This window comes from Silurus meridionalis, chromosome 5, assembly GCF_014805685.1.
Source record: "Silurus meridionalis isolate SWU-2019-XX chromosome 5, ASM1480568v1, whole genome shotgun sequence".
Taxonomy (NCBI): Eukaryota; Metazoa; Chordata; class Actinopteri; order Siluriformes; family Siluridae; genus Silurus; species Silurus meridionalis.
Window position 1 is genome coordinate 23102799 of NC_060888.1, and position 21030 is coordinate 23123828.

Sequence of the window (21030 nt, forward strand, 5' to 3'; positions counted from 1 at the left end):
ATAATAAGCACTCCAGTAATAGTGCAGCACAACTCTTCTCTCTGTGCTGACCCTTTATTAAAAATGAATATGTGTGGATTAAATCCCAGATTGTTTAAAAAAATATTTGTAAAAAATCCTTAAACCTTAAAAGCTTAAACACAGGGCTATAATGTCAGGGCCAACAAGGCCTTCTCTGGTGACCTTAACTAATCAAAATAACTGATTTTCATTTTATTTAATATATTTTTGTCCATAAATATGCATTCAATTATTTCCAATAGTCTATTCTCTTCTCTGCCATTTTTAACCATAAACTCCATGTTGTCTGAAGCTGTAACGATAATCTATCAGACTGCGATTCGGTCATTCCGAGGTCCGCTCACATTTTTACATCCTTAGATCGGATTGTCAGAGCGTGTGCTAGTCAGCGCTATCAAAATGCATCTATAAGTTCAAATATATTTATGTGGATTTAAGAGCTGTTTTTTTTTTTTATCTCACAATGACTGAGAGAGGAGAAGAAATCAGATGCACTTACAAGGACATATACGTTTGTGTATTCTTTCCTATAGAATTTGCACAAAAACACACACTTTGCCTTCATTTCAAATGCCCTTGAAAGACAATAATACATAGAAAACCATGTCATTTATGAGGTTAATACTGATGTTTTTTGCTAGAAATTATATATGTGGGCAGTGCAGCTGTGGCTACAGTGAAAGGAGAGTCGTTAAATTGTGCTTATTGGGTTTCTTGCTTTAGTAATGACATTCATACTTGCTGTATGAGATTCCTGCCTTTGTTAAATTGCTTTTATAATATAATATTGATTGATTCTACAGCTGTGATGTCATAATGATGGTATTAAGAGGTGGATTCATTCAGGTGGAACACCAATGTCTCAATGACAAGACTCTGAAATATCAGCAGTGGCAAATTTTATTGTTTTTAGTCAATTCAATGCACTTAAAATGACATTTTCAGGAAAATATACTCCACACAAAGTGAAATACGATCGTGTTTGAGCTTATCGAGTATGTCCTGACAGAAACCTGGGAGAGTCAAAGCCAGGACTCTCGCGCGTTCATGAACGCGCGTTCAGGTGGCGGGCACGGCGTCAGTGATTCACGCGGTGTCGCTCGCTCGCACGCGCGCGCGCGCACGGAAACTCGGACAGCGTCTGTGCCATGGAGCTCCAGCACAGCGTCGGTCCAGGGCCCGAGCACGGCCAGTTCCACCTCGCCGAGCAGAGAGATGTGCTGTGTGAGCGGTACGAGCAGGAGAAGCTCTCCGGGGTTGTGAAACGCGTCCACCGGAAACTGCGGAGGAAATATATTGAAGGTTAGCGCTTGAAGCTAAGCTGGCTACGCTAGCATGCTTCCAGGTTGTGTCACGAGCACTGGTTTATTCATTTTGTTAAAGCATTAGAAAACAACAGTTTGAACACTTTAAGGTCATGCTATGTTTGGAGTTTGTGTTGACAATTAGTTGTTATAAAAATAAAAGTAGAAATAAATGTGTTGAAATGTGTTAGCTAGCTTTGAACGTTCCCTTCAGCCAGAGCAATAAAACTAGCCAAGCAGAACTGGTTCCTGTTTATCTGTTACACGCCTGTGTCGCATTTGAAATTAAATGTGGTCAAACTAAATAACCAAAGTATTTTTTTTTTACCAAAATATCAATGTGAAAAAATGTTTTTAAATGACTCAAGCACAGATTAAGTGAAGACTATTGAACTGAGAATAAATATAGTTTCAAAACTGCAAATTCAGCTCAAACCAAACACTGTGTAGGAACAAGTAATGACTGACATCCTGTAATCGACTTTTTATTTAACTATAAAATGCCACAAATATGTTGTTTTGCTCATATTCCCTGGACCAGTGTCATGCAAGACAATTTGGGAGAAGAGGGAGCTCAGTAGTTAAGATGTTGGACTTCTGATCAGAAGGTTGTGAGTTCAAATCCCATAAACCGGTCAAGTGCTCAGTTGTATGAATGAGATAATTGTACTGTATATTCTATCACAAAGTGGAGACCACCTTCTCATGGGTATACAGAGGTTACCTGCACGAGCATGGGCAATGGAGGGGCCATTGGGGTGGCCATTTTTGGCCTAACGAAGTGCCTGGGGTGGAACTAAATTTAATCTTGTGCATATAAAATATTATTATTTGGCTGCACTTATGTGTGTAACCTGAATAAGATCCAGTGGGATGTGTAAAGCAGGGGTCCCCAACCACAAGGCTGGATCAACCATCAGCCATTGACCATTTAGTTTTGAGTTTCTATTTTATTTCCATTTCATTGCGTTTTGTAATATGCAGGCTGTTTTATTTAAAAAAAAAAGGAAGAGAAACTCTTTTCCGGGGTTTTTTTTTTCTACGCGTCGATGATTGAAGCTCCCACTGATTCTGCATTACAGTAAGGACACATTTACATAGCTATATATATATATATATATATATATATATATATATATATATATATATATATATATATATATATAAAGAAATTAGCCTATGCTTGGATTAATCTTGAACAATTGGAACAACACAACATTTTTGAAAAATGTTTTGGGCTTTTGTCTCCACGGATACAAGTGGATACGTTTGAAAACGCAACACTGTTTTCACGCGGTTGTGGTCCTCAATTGGGATGCTGAGATCTTAGCAGGTTGTGTTCATTCTCCACAGTTCGAGAACAGTTCGAGAACACTCCATGTGGAATGTTGGTGCTTATTCCTTTTGCTTGACACAAAAACAACAACATGTGAATTGACTGCTTTAATCTGACATGATGTCATTGATTGATCCAAGGTAGGAGAATGTGAATGTGTGTATGGTACCCTGGGTAGGTTGTGGATGGGTTGCCAGATCTTCACAAGGTACCATGCATGCATTACTGAATGGTACCCTACCATGCCTGAATCATGCTTTGTCATTCTAAGATAGACTTTGGATTATCCAACATCTTTAACATGCGCAAAACATCGCAGTACAAAACGTTTTTCCGGAAGTTCAATGTTCCATTTATTTTCTATAGTTACAGACACACACTGAGAGCACTTACTCATCTCAAACTCCAGCCAGAATGGCAGGATTACACTTGTGGGCTCACCAGAGTTTATTATTTAACATAATTGGATATTTTTTTGCTGTGCTGTATTTTTAGAATGAAGAGTAATGACCTTCCTATATAATGAAATTGCTGTCCGACAGCAGCATGCATGAAGTGCAACTTAAAGCCAAGCTGTAGATTTGTGCGCACTACACAACGATAAAGCAGGTACAGCATGTAATGATAAATTGCTGCAAGGGCACCATGGAGTACAGATTGTAGGGAGTATGGAACCGAGCGAATTCGGCAGGTAGAGAACAGACGAAAATAGATCATGTCTGTTTGAGTATTTTTCCAGCCTTTCGGATTTCAGGCAATATTTCAGTTTTCAGCTTTGATACTGCAACCAGTCTGCTGTATCCACCAAGAAAAGAATAGCTGGAAGTATTAAATGCTATGATGTAATGAAACTAGACTTCACCAGTTACATAGAAGTGCTTGTGTAATTGGGGGAAGAGGGAAAAAAAAAAAAAAAAGCAAACGCTGCAAAAAAAAAAAAAAAAAACTTTTTTTTTCTCCCTGTCTTGTTTTGCATTTCTAGCCTGCGTCTCAAAGGTTTATGGAACGTTTCCAAATCTTTTTGCTCATTGCCTAAGAGCTGAGCTCTTAAACTCTGCACACAGTGGTTCATTCAGACCCGCGATGGGTAATCAGGAAAGCATGATGTAGTCTGCTGAGCATTCAGAAGTGATCTTTAAACTGGAGACTGAAGCACAGTCTTGTACTCTTGTTGTTGTTTTTCCCTTTTTTTTTTATTTTTTATGAATTATCTTCTGATAAGGTCTGTGTTTTCCTCTCAGTCATGGGATAGCTCGCTGTTTTTCTTTCATGTTCACAAACCCTGCTTGGATTGTTGAGAGTAAAAGTTTGTGCAGCCGAGACGTATTTTTTCTCAGGTGCTTAGCGATAAAGTGCGTGCATGGGATCATTTAAAAAAAAAAAAAAAGTAGCGAGGTGTATTAGTGAATATGGAGACACTGAATCCATGATCGTAGAGCGTTCGGTACCGGCTGTTCTGAGCGATCGCACCGCACTTGCAAGAGTAGGTAACACTTTGTTGTAATTTGTAATAATTTGTGCGTGGCTTGCTTTATCTACTTACTTGCCTTATTGTGATAGAACTGTGACTTTCACCTGTAAAGTAACACAAGTACACATTTCATGTTGTAGCCAGTGAGTTTGCACAAAACTTTCACATTGTCTACACATTCTGTAGGGTATGCAGTGATTTCATGCATGTCGGTTTTCTATATACAGCGGGGTATTAGCAGCTTTGCTATGTCAACAAACATACTACCGTTACATCCAAAAATATTCTGTTAGACGCTACTCGTGAATCGACTGCTTTACAGTGTGGGCTGCTGGGTGAGTTTGCATGAAATTTCATGAAAATGTTTTTATGGTTTGATAGAAAATGTAATAGTATGATGAACTAGATTAAAGATATCACAGTTTCATGGTATCGCGGTATTAATTAGCTATTTAAATTAAATATGCAACGTATTACTCAGATGTATGCATTATATACGGCAGTAGTAGATCACACAGCCACAGGGTTCTCAGGACCGCTGCATCCCCTGCATAGAGAAATGGAGATGGCTGTAGTGTAATCGAGAGGGAATATACTAAGTGCTAATGGAGAAGATTCGGGTTCTGAGAACGAAACACAAAAGGGCTAAGATCTGCTGAATTAAGGATCTCGAATTGGATCGTTTAAAGATCAAAGTTAATAGATGGAAATACATTTTATTCAAGTCAGCAATGAGGTAACTGTCCGATCACAGCGTTATCATTTGAACAACTTCTGATTAACAGCTCCATGACCTAGAGAAATTATCTGCTGATCCTGACTCGTGGTCGAGTGATTTCACACACGCTTATCTCCTTGCCTGCAGTGGGCGACTTTGATAAGATCTGGCGTGAGCACTGCGAGGACGAGCAGACGCTGAACGAATATGCCTTCGCCATGAAGAGTCTCGCCGACAACCACTGGTCCAAGAAACGGGACGGGGAGGGACGAATCGAGTGGTGCCGCAGGTACGACATGCCCCGGTTGTTATTGAACAGGTTCAGATAAGGGTCTAAGGTGTGTACACATTTAATCCACTTGCACTGAAAATATATATAACGTACACCACTATATGGCTGCTGTGTGTTTTCTGCTCTTAGTGTTTGTCAGGAGTACTTCATGGATGGTGGAATGAAGATGATGTTTGAGAAGGATATGAAGGCTGTGAAACATGCTGCAGCTGCAAGTGGGACTTCTTTAAATCCAGACTCCTCTTCGCCCAGGTCTATAACGCTTCTCACTAGTCGTGTTTTTACTACAGACAAAGACAATCTTTCCTGTTGAAATGTCAGTACATTTCTGCGCTAATTTTGCATTTGACCTAAACACTTTGCAGTAGGAAATATATCCTATGATGCCTTTCAGCACTAGGCTAAAGGGAGGTGGTAGTTCAGTGGTTAAGGCATTGGATCAGAAGGTCACAAGTTCAAATCCCACCACCACCAAGCTGCCCCCTGAGAAAGGCCCTTAACCTTCCCCCGCTCAGGTGTAAGTCGCTCTGGATAAGTGCTACCTCTGTTGCACAGTAATTTGTGGCAACTTTCATCTATCTTATTCGTCCAGTAATTGTTAGATAGCTGATGTTATCAAATCTGTAAACATGCAGGCTTTTGAGAAAGATGGTGGAATCATTTTTGTTGTCTTGATAGATTTTAAGTAGTATTTTACATACTGTCGTATTTTTTGAAGCTAATCACACTTTTTTGTCATTTTTTGTTTTTAGTTTAAGCTTACGAAATGACAAGCTGCGACTTCTTGACGTGGGTAGTTGTTTCAATCCTTTCTTGAAGTTTGATGAGTTCCTCACAGTAGGTATTGACATAGTGCCTGCGGTTGAGGTACGTCCATTTTTCCTATCTCGGTAAAATCCGAGAATAATAGAGTTTTCCTGTTTCTGTGATTTATGCCTAGTCATATTTAAGTTACTCAGTCATCCATTGTGTTTGTGCTTTCTTCCCGACTCCAGAGCGTGTACAAGTGTGACTTCCTGAACCTGCAGCTCCAGCAGCCCTTGCAGCTGGCGACCGACGCGCTCAACGCGTTTTTGGGTCAGCTGCACGACCCTATCGAGACGCTACCCGCGCAGCTCTTTCATGTGGTGGTGTTCTCTTTATTGCTTTCCTACTTCCCCTCACCGTACCAGCGCTGGCTGTGCTGCAAGAAAGCCCACGAGCTCCTCATACTGCACGGTCTGCTCTTGATCATTACCCCCGACTCGTCACATCAGGGCCGGCACGCACCGATGATGCGTAGCTGGCGAATGGCCATCGAGTCCCTCGGTTTCAAGCGCTACAAGTACGTCAAATTCTCCCACATGCATATGCTCGCCTTCCGCAAGGTCTCGATCACCACCAGCAGCGACCTAGTGAGTCACAACTACCCCGAGATGCTGTACATCCCGCAGGACTTCAGCACGCTCGACGAAGAGGACACGTTCGGGGACTTGTGCCAGCCGGCGCGCTCTGATTCCGAGGATGAGCAGCTAGCACGAAGCTTCACCGAGCTCCCTGACGCGTGCTACGACTCCGACTCGGGCGAGAGTCAAAGCGGCTCGGCACCATTCCACGAACTGGAGGATCCCATCCTACTGTACAGCTGAAGCCCAGGCTGGTTTGCCGAGCGTCGCTGCTTCACAGCGGTGTGGGCAAATTAACACCTGGGTTTCAGAGAAGCTCCCAGCTCTTTTACTCCTGCTTCTTTTATGTGAAACGATGCAGTTTGCACAGTTTATACAGACAAACATGTCACGTGCCATGGAAAGCCAGCAGGTCCCTTTTCTCCCACGATGTTACGTGACACCACGATAATCAGGCTTCTGATGTATATCAGTATCTTCGACACGTGCTCGTGAATGAAACACGTCGCTGGACACGGGAGAGACGCGGCGTATGCTAAGTTTATTGAGAACGAATGTTTACACTTGGGTGGTGTGGCGCTTTTTTAAAAATCGTTTTACACGTTTAAACATACCGTGGCACGGGTTGTAGTTTAGCAGGTTGGTTTCGGCGAGGAAATCGGCAGAGAGCTCAGGATTCATGCGCCGTTATCCAGTGCTTCTTAATCATACGACACGATTCAGAGAGAATTTTTCAAGAAGAACTTTTAAAGCAACAAATATCTTTTTTTTGTAACGTAGACTTGCACATCGCCGTCGGCTAAGAACGCAATAGTTTTAACTTAGTTGTCATGCAGAGTTTATTAAGCGTCGTTTAGTCTCTGCGATCGGCTTCGCTGCTGTAGAACGCACTCCGTCCTTGTAGAAATTTTACACAAGCATCTTTGAAGTGAAATTTGTAGCATTTTATGGGTTGAACAACCCTGTATTTCTTCTGTGACACAGAGCGTGTGTGTGTTTCTTACAGTTTGCTTTACACGGTATGGTTTAAACAGTAGTTGTAGTCAGAAGAACAATTTGCGATTCGATCAGAGGGGTTGGTTTTGGGGGTTTTTAAAGGGTGTTTATATGGTGGTTATATATTTTTGTGAACGAAAGACTAAAGAGCATATTTTAGCTATGAACTTGGTTTTGTGACGGGAAAAAAACGTAACCAGTAGACGTCTGCCTTTGATGAAATGCGTATGTAGTTAAAAGAAATGTCATTGCTTTACTGAAGATCAAACGGCTTGTGGTTTTTTTTTTTTTTTTTTTTTTTGGGTTAAGGTTGTCTGGTGGTCCATAAAGATTTTTAAACATCTTCAGCCGTTATTGACTGTATAACAAATTTACACGTTTAGCTCTTACATGCATAAATTCCACAGGTCCGATAAATAATTCAAACCTTCTAAATTTCTCTTTTTGGCGATTAACCTCAGTGAGGTTTCTCTCATGTCATGTTTATATGTACTAAGTGCTTTCCATTCTCTTTGTATTTCACTGTGAAATGAGCGGTTTTCCTTCGCTGCAGGAGTTGCACTTGTTTAAGAACACTCTTTTTGGAGAGCTTTAAGACCTCCAAAACAAAAATTATTTCCCAAAGACTTTTATTACACACCAAAGTTTATTACAAAACACATTACTATTCTGGCTGTTTGTTTCCATGACGATCGGTACACAAGAGCACATGGATATAAAAACGTCTTAATAACCTATCCAAAGTGAGTGAGTCTTAAAGCTTTGTATGAGTGGTTGTATATACAATTGCAGTCTGACACATTTGAGAACACGAGTCACTTTTGAGGGTGCTAGAGAAGCTTTGATTCTTAATGAGGTTTTTCCCCTGTAAGTGTGTCTGTAGTGAAGGACCACACTGGAACACTGGTACTGTTTTTTTTTTTTTTTTTTTTACTACAGAACCTGTAAGGAAAATTTGGTGCCTTTTATCATGAACTTTTTTTTTTCTTTTACAAATAAAACAACTGGATTAAAGAAGTAGAATGTGGTTCGCTACATGACGGTAGACAAATCCTGAAATTGTACAGAAGCCAAACTTTGAACCTTTAATTAAAAAAAAAACGACTAGCTTTAAAGCAGATGTGGTGATAATTATCATCACCACTGAATACCGTCACTTTAATTGCATTAGCAATAGTATTATTGATTGATGTGCTCTTAGTTGCTTAGAATACTGGACATTTTACAACTTTTTTGTGCTGTTGTGTGAAGTGGTACATTGTCCTTTGCTCTATGTGCATGAAGAGTTTCTCTTTAGTGTTGGGTTAGTGTTGAGTGTTGGTTGTTTTTTTCTCTCCCCTGCAATCCACTCCATTATAAGTGTGTTGCCCACACATGCAAAATGACAATAAAAAAAGATGAAAATGAGAATTTGTTTGTTGGTATTTATTCATTTTTAGTTTGCAAAGTTGCAAATATAAAACGATCTGAAATCATTTCGAAATGAAACAATAAAAACCTTCTAGTGGTATTTCTAGTGCATTTCAAAATACAGCTGCACGACTTGTGTTCAATCTTCCCAAGTTCTCCCACACCACCCCACTGCTGCACTTCCTTCACTGGCGTCCAGTAGCTGCACGCATCAGATTCAAAACACTGATGCTTGCGTACAAGGCCAAAAATGGACCAGCACCATCTTACCTCAGTGACCTCTGAGATCCTCCAGCACTGCTCGACTGGTACCACCACTGGTAAGTATACTTCAAGGCTCTTCTCTGTTCTGGCACTGAGGTGGTGGAATGAACTTTCCCTAGATGTCGGTACAGCAGAGTCCTTGACTATCCTGAAACACTTAAATTAGCACTTTCCAAGTTTGCTTTGTAGAATTCAAGAGTTATATTTATATTAAGTTTGTAATCTTGCGTACCAGTGTAGATTTATTCATTTCTAGAGACTCAAAGCACTTTTGTACGTCGCTCTGGATAAGGGCGTCTGCTAAATGCCGCAAATGTAAATGTAGTGGAGCTGTGTAGTCGCAGACCGGTCAGAGTACCCTCACTGATTATGGACCTTTGAAGAAGTAGATGCCGGACTCGCAAACATTCCGAACCATCTAGAGACGTACCAGTGCCAATTGGATCCTACTACATGTGTGGTTTTGACATTGGACCTCCTGGAGTGTTTAAAGGCTCTGGCATGGAGAAGCTGATGCTGGATCTGTAATGATCACAAATGTTGAGCTCATAAAACTAGGAGCTACTAACCATATAGACTGTATAAGACTGCAGAAAGAACCTCACTTATAATCTTATACTCCAGTACTCATGTTAGTTTTCACTCTCCAGTGTTCTGTATTGTTGAAAGATTTATGATCAAACTCTTGATGTCACCCAAATGAGGATGGGTTTCCTTTTGAGTCGGGTTCCTCTCAAGGTTTCTTCCTCATTACATCTAAGGGAGTTTTTCCTTGCCACAGTCGCCACGGCTGCTCATCAGGGTTAAATGCACACCGTTCACCTTGACTTTTGATTTTTGTAAAGCTGCTTTGAGACAATGTCTGTTGTGAAAAGCGCTATAGAAATAAACATGACTTGACTTGACTGCCGCTTGCCCACCATCGCCCACCAATACAATCCCTACAGTGATGCATGGTGGTGGCAGCATCATGCTGTAAGAATGTTTTATTAGCAGCAGGAACTGGATCAGGATCGAGGAAAAGATTAATGCAAAAATGTACAGAGACATCCTTGATGAAAACCTTCTCCAAAGCACTCTGGACCTCAGACTGTGGCGACGGTTCATCTTCCAACAGGAAAACGACCCAAACACACAGCCAAGATAATAAAGGAGTGGCTACAAGATGACTCTGTGAATGTCCACAAGTGGCCCAGCATGAGCCCAGACTTCAACCTGGTTGAAAATCTCTGGAGAGATCTGAAAATGGCTGTGCACTGACACACCCCATCAAAGAAACTGCCCAAAAATAGGTGTGCCAACCTTTTAGTATCATACTCAAAATCACATGAGGCTGTAATTGGTGTCAAATGTGCTTTAACAAAGTATTGAGCAAAGCCTGTGAATACTTATGTACGTGTTTATAGTTTATTTAATTTTTTTCTTTTAATACATTTACAAAAAATTCAAACAAACGTCTTCCACTTTGTCATTATGGGGTATTGTTAGTAGAATTTTGAGGATAATAGTGAATTGAATCCATTTTGAAATAAAGCTGTAACACAATGTGGAATAAGTGTGTGAGAACTTTACCAATGCACTGCACTAACACGTAGCTGATGAACACAAACGTCCACACGCACACTCCAAAATCTAGTGAAACATCTTTCCAGAAGAAATAAGCAAATTGGGACTAAATGTGGAATGCGATGCTCAAAAAGCACATACCATACTTATGTCCAGGTGTCCAAAAACTTTTGAAACAAACTTAGGAACCAAACGCTTTCCCCCCCCTAATGGGGCTTCCGTAGGTCGTTACAAACCCGGAAATAATGGCGGACATCCAGCAAACTTTTGCAAGTGCTTAGCTAGGTTGTTGAAAAAGTATATTAAAGTAAAGTGTTTCATTGTTTTTTCAACAAACAATTACAACAATTGTATTTTCACGTACAACTCTTTCTTAAATAGTTAAATTAAATAGTTTTTCCACCGGTAGTCGTTATGACCAGCAGCCTGACTAACGTTAGTTGAGTTTTGTTGTGTCGTTTAACGCACCTGGAAGTGGTCATGATCCAGCTGACTTGAGGAGTAACAACGAAAAGAAAGCGTTCAACACCTCAAAGATCTGCGTGAGGATGAAGCTCGGAATGAAGGCACGCTGTCCCTGAAGTGTGGCTGAACCAGACCAAGGGTGAGCGTGTTGAGATCCAGTGATGTGCAGGTTTCTCCGCTACTGCATCACCCATTCGATTTACGCAGCCATGGGCAGACTGGAGGAGCTTCGGACCGGGGTGAGTGTGCGAGCGTCCATTCGCTATTTGGGCTATTTGTCCACTCTTAGCCTCCTCGTGGCCGTATGCCTGGGCCTGTATGCGCGCTGGGAGAGCCAAGCACAACCCATCCTCCTGGTCATCTTCATCCTCGCTCTTTTTATCTTGGGCATCTGCAGCATCCTGTATTATTACTTCGGTATAGAGAGGCTCAGTTTTGTCCTCTTCCACCTATGGCTGGGTTTCCTGTTGGGTTTACTGGGTTTTCTTCAAACTCCCGCTGTCGGTGACTGGAAGGAGCAATTGAGCAGGTACATGCTGATCGCCTGCGTGGTCATAAGAACGCTGTGGGCTTTGGTGGAAAGACTCTGTGGATGCACCAGGCAAAGGCCGGCACTTCTGACCTCTTCTGAGATGCTGGAGCTGACAGGGTTCGCTGCGGCCAGCACCATGCAGGTCGTCCATGCCTCCATGAGCCTCATCGCCCTGGCGCTGGCTGTTGCCTGTCTGCTCGTGGATCTGCGTATGAAATCCTTCCTGGCTCTTCCTAACCTTATCTGCTTCGTTGTGGTCTCGGCGATCTTCTTCTTCGACTCCCTCGAGGTTTCGGTGAACCCCTACGCCCTGGTGTGCTTCCTCAGCCGCCTCGTGTGTGAGCCGCTCCTGGATACGTACTTCAGTGGCCTCTCGGTGACCGAGCGCTGGTCCCCGTTTCTGAGGAGAGGAACTCTGTGGAGGCGCCTCAGTCTCCTGCCTCTGCTTGCTGTCGAAACCTCGTTTCTGGTCCTGGCTGCTTTGAAGATGGGGGATCTGGACCGCTGGTATGTTGTGATTCCAGGCTTTTCTGCCTCCAGCGTTTTTTGGATCCTTTGCCACGTGGTCTTTTTGGTGACCCTCTGGGGTTTTCATAGCAAGCTGAGCGAATGCCAAAGAGTGTGTGTGGCTCAGAGGGCCAGTCCTGGGGCTTTGGACAGGGTGATGACCTCCAAAGGCATGCGCCACTTCTGCCTCGTCTCAAAACGCTTGGTCCTCTTCAGCCTCGTGTCTACAGCTGTATTAGGGGTTCTTTCATGGCAGGTAGGTCATTCATTAAATAAATACTAAAGTTTAAGATTGAATAATTAGTAGTTTTGCTGAGTTTTTTTTTTTTAATTTTATAAAATAAATTAATAATGGCGTTTTGGCAACTTGTAATTGTAGAAATTTTTGTTGCACAAACAAGTCGTTGAAATTTCAGGTATTTTAATGAAAAAAAGTTTTAGAGGTCGATTTTGCCGATTAATCGACACCTATAATCGATTGCTGGAACTTTCGGCAAAAACCCATACCGATAGTTTTTCCTGCAACTGCGGTCATTACGAGTGCGCCCTCTAGAGGCGACTCACTGACGACACGTTGTTTTTACACGTGATCCGGTGCACGGAGAGCGCTATATTATATACATATATTAAATATAATGTATGAATTATATACTTATTAATTAATAAATTTGTATCTATTTTCATGAGCACATTTTTATTATCCAGTAATGTTATTTTTGTAATAAAGTTCTTTGCTATTTTACATTGTGTGACGTTTCTTTTATTATCCAGTATCAATTTTAAAAACTATCGGTTGATGAATCGGTTATCGGCAAGTACGATCCAACTTAGCTATCGCTATCGGTTTTTATAGATTTATTACAGTATTTTAACACAATACATAATACCAGAAGTCCATTCACCTTGATTTCCTTAAATGTAATAAAAAATGTGGGAATCTTTATGAAACTGGTGGACTATTTTATTTACGAGTTGTTAAATTTATTTTTTTTAAACTTGAGAACAAATACACTTTCTTTTTCCAGCCATTCAACAGCCTGTTTATTGGTGTGTTTCTGCTGGTCCTGCCTCTCGAGTCTCTGGCTTATGGTCTTTTCTATGAGCTGGGTAACTGCCTTGGAGGAACGTGTGTGGGTTATGCAGTTGTCATTCCTACCAACTACTGCAGGTACATCCAAGAAAATGAAATGTGATGTCCTGGGAATGTTGTTAAAACCCCTGAATAGCAGCAGATATGGATAGATGAGTGCTTATTTAAGGGCCTGAGAGTTAGCAGAAATGACTATAATGTTAAGAATGTGATTTATCACTAGTTAAAATGTCTTGGGTTTCAGTTTATGGGTTGAATTGGGGGTTGAGGGGCTGATTTCAATCTTAAGAAATATTTTAGGTCTGAAAATGATGAGACGGGAAAAGATGTTATGTGGAATGCCTTTCTTTTATAGAAATAAAATACATTTTTTTACATTTCTTTAAATATTGAAAAAAGTTTTGATAGTTTTATGAGACATAATAAAAAAATAAATAAAAACATTAGCCCTTTCGTGTTTCTATCTGGACAGTGTGGATGGACAGCCCACCCCGCTGCCCCCAGACGAGGTGCAGGAGCTGAACCTGCGCACCATGGGCATGCTGAACAACGTGCAGCGCTTCTTCTCCCACCACATGATCAAGTCTCACGGTTGCGATTACTCCAGCAGCGGCTTGACGCGGGACATGTTGCACTCTAAGCTCCGCTCTTTCCTAGAGGAGCGTACGGTGGATGGGCCACGCTACGACACCTACATGTTGTTCTACAGCGGGCACACACACCGCACCGGAGAGTGGGCTCTCGTAGGTCAGACAGCATCAACCTTTATTCAGTACAACTAATCGAAAAGATCGCAGTATTGTGTTTTTTTTGTTATTGTTTTAAGAGATTCATTCTGATATGGTGCTTCTGCTATCGGGTAATTTCATCTCGATATACCAACGAACAGACAGAAATGACCTGAATTAATTTGTTTTTATTTAATTATACGTAAATCAGACTGTTCAATGAAAATATGGAGGTGAAAAGGTGCCAATCGTTTGCAGTACTAATAACCTGACTCAACAACTTATTACATTCAAAGTGTATGCAGAGTAGAGAGAGGGTGTAGGCGGCTGACCTGAGCATGTAAAGCAGTATTTGTGAGCGTGAGCAAGAAAAGCACAGGCCGTCACGGGCTGCTCGTGTAGTTATTCACGAGGGTGGAGCAGGTGAGCGAGCGTGCCGAGAAACGATGCATGTGAAAGCACGTCCGTTCTGCAATGTCATTGAGACACATTGTTCATTAGTCAAAGTGCAAGTCACAACACCACCGTAAAGGAAAAGTAAGCATGAGGAGTCTGGGTTAGTGGCACACAGCCAATAATAAAGTCAGGAAAATTTTTTAAAAGGATCCCAAGCCATTAAAGATGTACCGGCTCCAGTTGGGTCCCACACACACATGCTATTTTTCACTGTCTGGTGTTTGCAATGTTTTAATGATTTATAATCACATTTTTTGGTGTCACCCAATGAGGTTTTCTTTACCACAGTCGCACCAGGCTTGTTATCCCCAGGGATAAATACAATTACATTTAAGTTAATTTCTTTTAATAATTCATACATTCTATAAAGCTGCTTTAAAACGGTGTCCATTGTGAAAAGTGCTGTAGAAATCAAATCATATTAAATTTAAATGACATGATCAGTGATGTACCTGATCTACTCCTGTGTAGGTTGTTCACTTAAATATCACTATTGGAGTAAGACATCAAACTTCTAATTGAAAGGCAGAGTTTAAATCCCAGCCACTCTCGGTTAAGCTGCTGTCTTTGGGGCCCTTGTACTCTGAATCAACTACCTGCATGTCTTCCTTCACCACATTCATAAACCTCCTCTTTGCTCTTCCTCTTTTCCTCCTTCCTGGTGGCTCCATCCTCAGCATTCTCCTACTGATATACACCATGTCCCTTTACTGAACATGTCCAAACCATCTCCAAAACATCCCACATGCGCTGATCCTCTAATAAACTCGTTTCTAATCCTGTCCATCGTCGTCACTCCAAACAAAAACCTCAGCACCTTCAGCTCTGCTACCTCCAGCTTTACCTTCTGTCTTTTACTCAATGCCACGGTCTCTAAACTCTATAAAATAGGTCTCACCACAGTCTGTAAATGTAAATAACATCAATAAAAACTATTACGGGATACGAGTAACTGCCAAAATGGTGTAAATGTTTGCTAAACTACCAAATATTTTCTTGTTCTCAGTATGAAAACTAAAATGTCCTGTATTGTCCTGGACACACACCTACGTTTTGTCTAATCGCACATTAAATTTTTTTCCCCAAGGTGGAGAAGTGCTACATCTGTCTGAGATAATCCAGATATGGAGGGAGAAGAACGATGGTTACAGCTCTCGTCTCATCGTTTTACTTGACACTGAGAATTCGCTCCCATGGGTGAAGGAAGCACGCAAAGTGGAAGAGGTTTACGTAGCGGTACAGGGGGCTACGCTGGTGACCTCGATGGACATCGAGCTCCAGAACCTGCCTCAGATCGGAGATTTCACCGCAGAATGGGTGGAGTTTAACTGCAACCCTGATGCGGGTTTGCGCTGGTCTGAGCCCGGGCGAATCGTCCTGGCCGCCTACGGTGTCTCCAGTCGCTGGGGGGATTACAAGCTGCACCTTCCTACAGGAAGTGACGTCGCTAAGCACTGGAGGTTGTATTTTCCGCGCTGGACGTATCCAGTGGTGCAGCTGGCACACTGGAGCGTTTCTCTGAACCTCTTCTGGATCTGCAGTGTGTGTCTGCGCTTTCTCCACAGACTCAAACTGACCTGGTTTCCTCCTGCAGTGCTGGACACCGGCCAGGGCTTCAAACTGGTGCGCTCTTAGAACCAGACCGAGTGTGTGCAGATCTCAGAGAGACCATTAGCATTTATTAGCACTTATGAAGTTGATCTGATGCTCGCTAGCATTAACGACTTAGACCACCAGGGTTTGCTTGATCTCTGGAAAGTCTGAGTATGTGTGGGGGATAGTGATTTATCGAGTGGTTTTTATGATGATAGAGCTGAGCAAGCATCTAATCTGATACATTTCCACATGCACAGAGGAAATCGTATGCTTTAAAGCAAAAAAACAACAAGCACTGCAATGCAAGAGACACTAACAGGCCACCGTAGGCCACACTCCCAGCGCTTCTTCAACTAATGATCCTGTTACTGATATTTTGGCTAATCCTGATGTTTCCTTTGACCCATTATAACCATTTGATGCACACCCTCAGGGATAGGGATTAGCCCTTGAAGGTAAACTCGGAGTGCTTGTTAACGCAAGGTTAGCACGTTTCCTAGCCTTTCATCATCACTACTATGTTGTAACACACCATCATGTTAGTTTTTGCCAAAAAGCTGTTCACACTGCCTGTTTTTTGCTAATCAGACTACAATAGCTTGACAACATTCAATTTAGGCTACAGGTCACTGGGGTCTGATCAGTTTTCTAAAGTTATATTTATGTTCAAATTGTTTGATTAAAAACCATTTCTTTGTCAATTTTGTTATTTATTTTTTACCTCATAGCAAAATTGAGCTTTAAAAGTAATTTTTTTAACTCTTCGTCTGCAGTGATGTATAATCAGGAATATCGGTCCACACAGACGATCTGAAAGTTATGTAATGACCTAACATTTCAAGCCAAGGTTCTGACCAAGACTTCCGAGTCTCCAGTTAATGGGTCAGTCAGAAAGTTGTTTCATTTTTTTTTCTTTTTCTATAAATGGTTTTCTATTTTGTCTTTTCTTTTTGTTGCTGTTTGTTTTTTTTATATACAAGTGCCTTATTATGGCTGAGACTTTACTAAGAGGCCAGTCATTATCTGAAAGTGACCTATTTATAGAGTTGATATAAAACCATCAGATTACCTCAGAGATGTGTGAGGCTAACTTGAACATAACGTGGGAAAAATTTCTTAAATGCAGCAGGGTGATTTTGAATGGGTCAAACATTGTTTATTGATGTGCATGGAATGATATCAGCTTTAATAAGACTTTTTTTAACAGCAATAAACACACACTTCCTTCACCGGAACTGTTTTCAGAGTTTGTGTGTCCTGATTTAAACATTTTAAAGCTCTAATCATATGACAAGCATAATAAGTGCTTTAGATGGTATTTTAAAGTCATTTATTTTGCATCATACATTTAAAAAGCACCCTAATATCAGCACATCGGGGGTATTCCAGAAAGCAGGTTATGTGACGTACCTGGGTAAGTGAACTGATATCCTCAGCTTTCTGTTCCAAAAACTGAGTTCCTTTCAGGGTATGTAAGTAGCTATAGAGACTTATGCTCTGAACGTTCAGCTTCAGGATTAGTTTGTTTCAGAGAGGGGAATCTTTTCTGTGAGGTACTGATAAGATCAAGTATCAATGTGTTTTCAAATCCAAATAAATATTTGCGGGTGCAGTTCCCTGGACATAAAGCTCATTAAAGAGGAATTCCACAGAGTGGTGGTTTTGTCTCCTCTATGATATTCTATGAGACACAATTTTGGTTACATATCAGTACTTATTCTATCCATATATCCATACTGTATACAGCCAAAATCATTCAAATGTTTCTAATTATATAACTCAGGGGTTCAGGGTTCCCAAATGTGATTGGGGACGTTGACGGAACCCACGTTCTTATTAAAGCTTCTTCAGCCTATGAAATATGCCAATATATTAATTGCCAATGCGTAGACTACGACAGCAATATTAAGGTATTTATGAAGCCCAAAAAAGTAAATGCTTGTCTCTTTCTTGCAACATTCTCAAAATAATTTTGGATCACAATGAAAAGGGAAAGGAGACGATTTATAATTTTATAAACTCGCCCATTTACTCTGTCCATTAGTTTTTCCTAAGCCGACTGTCTTTCTTTTGCTGATGCAGCAATATTCCTTTTTTCTCATTATAATGGGCTTATATTCTTTGTATATATAATGGATATAATAGTATAATTACAATATAAAAGTATGTAAGTAATTTATTAATGAGCCGAACGAAAAAGAAAAAACATGTTGCTCGTTCACTTTATTATTAAGGTCTCTGAATAATAATTTAGGCGTGCAGAAGAAAATGTATTTAAAAATTATTTATTATTATAATAATGAACATTTATACTGTTATATTTTCTGCTCTCTCCATTGATCTGACGTCAAGCTTACTACAAAGAATTTCCACAAGACTTTTTGCCCAACAATTTTGTTCTCTATATTTTCATGCTAGCCAGAGATCACCTGACAGGATGAGAGTTTCAGGATAGTGATTTTTATTCATCATCTTAATTAATATTATTAATATGTACATATTACTACACCTTCTGTATATCCTCATACCCTGATTTATTACACTGCCACTGTAAATAAGCTATCTATGCACTTCTGGTTAAATGCTAACTGCATTTCATTGGCTCTGTACATGTACCCTGCACAATGACAATAAAGTTGAATCTAATCTAATCTAATCTAATCTAATCTAATCTAATCTAATCTAATAGGTAATGTGGCTTGATTACTTGAAGTTGTCCCAAAAAACCCAGGTACTTTCTGACTAAAAGTGCTGTCTTGAGTCATTAAGCGTATAAAAAAGTAATATATGTTTGATGGTCATGTTGGTTGTGTAGTGGTCACATGTTGGGGGTTCGTCACCGTTTAGCAGGAAAGTGTCCAAGACGACGTCTTGTGTACGTGATCTGGTCATGTCTGTATTCAGAATGGAATTTGTATTTTTTTTTTGTTTATAGCTCGATTGATTTCATCAAATTAAGTGATGTTAGCTTAGCATGATAAAGCCTAAACCTTATTACTCTATGGAGCAGACGTTATCTTGCTAAATGGACTAAGCTTGTATAGCATATCCAATTTCAAAACCATAATTTCAAAGACGTCAGAAGACTTTACATTGAAGTTCATTGGTTGTTATATCTGTTTTAGCTAGCACCTTTATTCCTATGAATGTTTAGATGCACCTGAAGTAAACAGGCAAAAGAGCTGAACCTTTTGGCCAATCAATATAAATGCTGAAAAATTAGAATATAAGGTAAATATTAAGCTAAATATTCCTGATTGAGGCAAACGATGTTCTGCTTTTCCTTTTCCCCAAACTAATCATCACATTTCACTTTTAACTTGAGTGCAGTGGAAACATCATGAATTTCCAGTTGATTTCAGGAACTGGTCCTGCACCTGAGCAGGATCCTTGGATAACTTTTGGCACCACATCCTGATGAAATCATGGTCTTGGATATTGTATTTAAGTTGGAATAATATCATGTGTAGCTGAAGGTGTACATTTTATTTAATGTGCTTAGTTTAGCCACGTAGATGTTTGAAATAGGATCATTATAAAAATGTGAAATTGCATTTACTGATTGTTTGATGCTCAGGTTTGAAGCCATGGCATGAAAAATAAGATTTAATAATTCTAATTGGAATAGTAAGTGTTAGAATAATACAGCATTAACCAGGCCATACTGATAATAAACAATCACATGACACAATTAATTACATAAATACTATAAAAACTATATAATCATTTTCATACTTAAAAAGAAAAAAATTAAATAATGCATCAAAATAAAAATGCCTCTCACTCTCAGGCTTAGCATGTCATAACCGCCATTTCTTTCTCAGACATTAGTAATTGTCCACATCTTTCAGCATCGTACAAGGTTTATTTCAAAATGCTTTGGTTACAGCCACAATTATGCATGTCCACTGTAAAGATTTCACAGTGGTTCAGCGTTCACCAAAGGTTCTTGGATCTAAAACAGCAGGCAGTGTGTATACCCCCGAGTGCCTGAAGCAGACGGATGTTTGTCTTTGTTCATCAGCGAAGAGTCAGTGATGTGACCAGGGATGTGAAGAAAAGAGCCACTGATACGGAGATCCCACACGCCCCACCACAGTCTTTAGCATTTTCCTGTAATAAAGAACAAAGCGTTCACTACACCATGTGAATAATCAGGGCTACTTCCACTAATTATAATTACACACCATAGAATTTCCTGTCACTGAAGCTCAAAGACTCAAATCAAACCTCTAATACATTGTGTGTTGTATGTGTAAAGCTTAAAGAGTCAAAGGAGCAGATCGAGAGCCTATTCTAGTGAATTTATCCCATTGGGGCTCCCGTAATGGGGTGCCAACCCATGGCATTACACAAGCGCGAGCGCATTATGAATGATTTTGAAATGATGCATGTCTTAAGTCTGAGGAAAGAAACCACCAAAGCATGCAGAGAACATGCAAACTCCAAACACACCCAAGTGTCCACCATGCAAACTTTACACTTGAGTGTCCTTTACTTGACCTATACTTGGACTTTATTAAAGTACAAAAAAGATCTACTTCTACTTAGTTCACAACTGAAAATATGGCACTTATTTTGCTAGATGTGATTTACGTTTTTGTCCAAGGAGCTCATACACCTTATTGAACATTCTTCATTAACATCCTATGCTGAGTAAATTGCGATTTTCTCAGTAGTATCAAGACCTCCATAATAAACTTTCTAATGTTAGTATAATATTATATTATCCACCCATAATTGTGTGTGTAATTATTTGTGCCATTTGGCAGATGCCCTTATTCAGAGCAACTTATATACATTTCTCATTCATACAACTGAATAGCTACTGTATGAGTTTAAGGGCCTTGCTTAGGAGCCCAGGAGCAGAAGCTTGGTGTGGCTTGGATTTGA

General features: G+C 40.4%; 3 protein-coding genes across 5 annotated transcripts in view; 2 read left to right on the forward strand and 1 right to left on the reverse strand.

Annotated features, from left to right (window-relative positions):
• The first annotated feature begins 925 nt into the window (after window positions 1-925).
• On the forward strand, window positions 926-8930 carry bmt2 (base methyltransferase of 25S rRNA 2 homolog). The gene is made up of 5 exons (XM_046850059.1): window positions 926-1323; window positions 4998-5139; window positions 5272-5394; window positions 5895-6009; window positions 6138-8930. Exons 1-5 carry the CDS (start codon window positions 1170-1172, stop codon window positions 6768-6770), a joined length of 1167 nt encoding a protein of 388 aa, XP_046706015.1. The 5' UTR covers window positions 926-1169; the 3' UTR covers window positions 6771-8930.
• A 2022-nt stretch (window positions 8931-10952) lies between these two features.
• tmem168b (transmembrane protein 168b) lies at window positions 10953-17372 on the forward strand. Of its 2 annotated transcripts, XM_046850327.1 has the most exons (5): window positions 10953-12267; window positions 12358-12523; window positions 13293-13435; window positions 13830-14104; window positions 15629-17372. In XM_046850327.1, the coding sequence occupies exons 1-5, from the start codon at window positions 11390-11392 to the stop codon at window positions 16174-16176; spliced, it is 2010 nt and encodes a 669-aa protein (XP_046706283.1). In that variant the 5' UTR covers window positions 10953-11389; the 3' UTR covers window positions 16177-17372. The 2 variants fall into 2 exon arrangements, with proteins under 2 accessions (XP_046706283.1, XP_046706282.1); XM_046850326.1 differs by having other exon boundaries at window positions 10953-12523.
• Window positions 17373-19980: 2608 nt separating this feature from the next.
• The window catches only part of cacna2d4b (calcium channel, voltage-dependent, alpha 2/delta subunit 4b), a 34854-nt gene continuing 33804 nt past the window's right edge, over window positions 19981-21030 (reverse strand). For both annotated transcript variants that reach the window (XM_046850199.1, XM_046850198.1), the window contains one exon: window positions 19981-20250. In XM_046850199.1, the coding sequence (XP_046706155.1) occupies window positions 20158-20250 (93 nt within the window). In that variant the 3' untranslated portion in view covers window positions 19981-20157. The remainder of the gene's footprint in view (window positions 20251-21030) is intronic.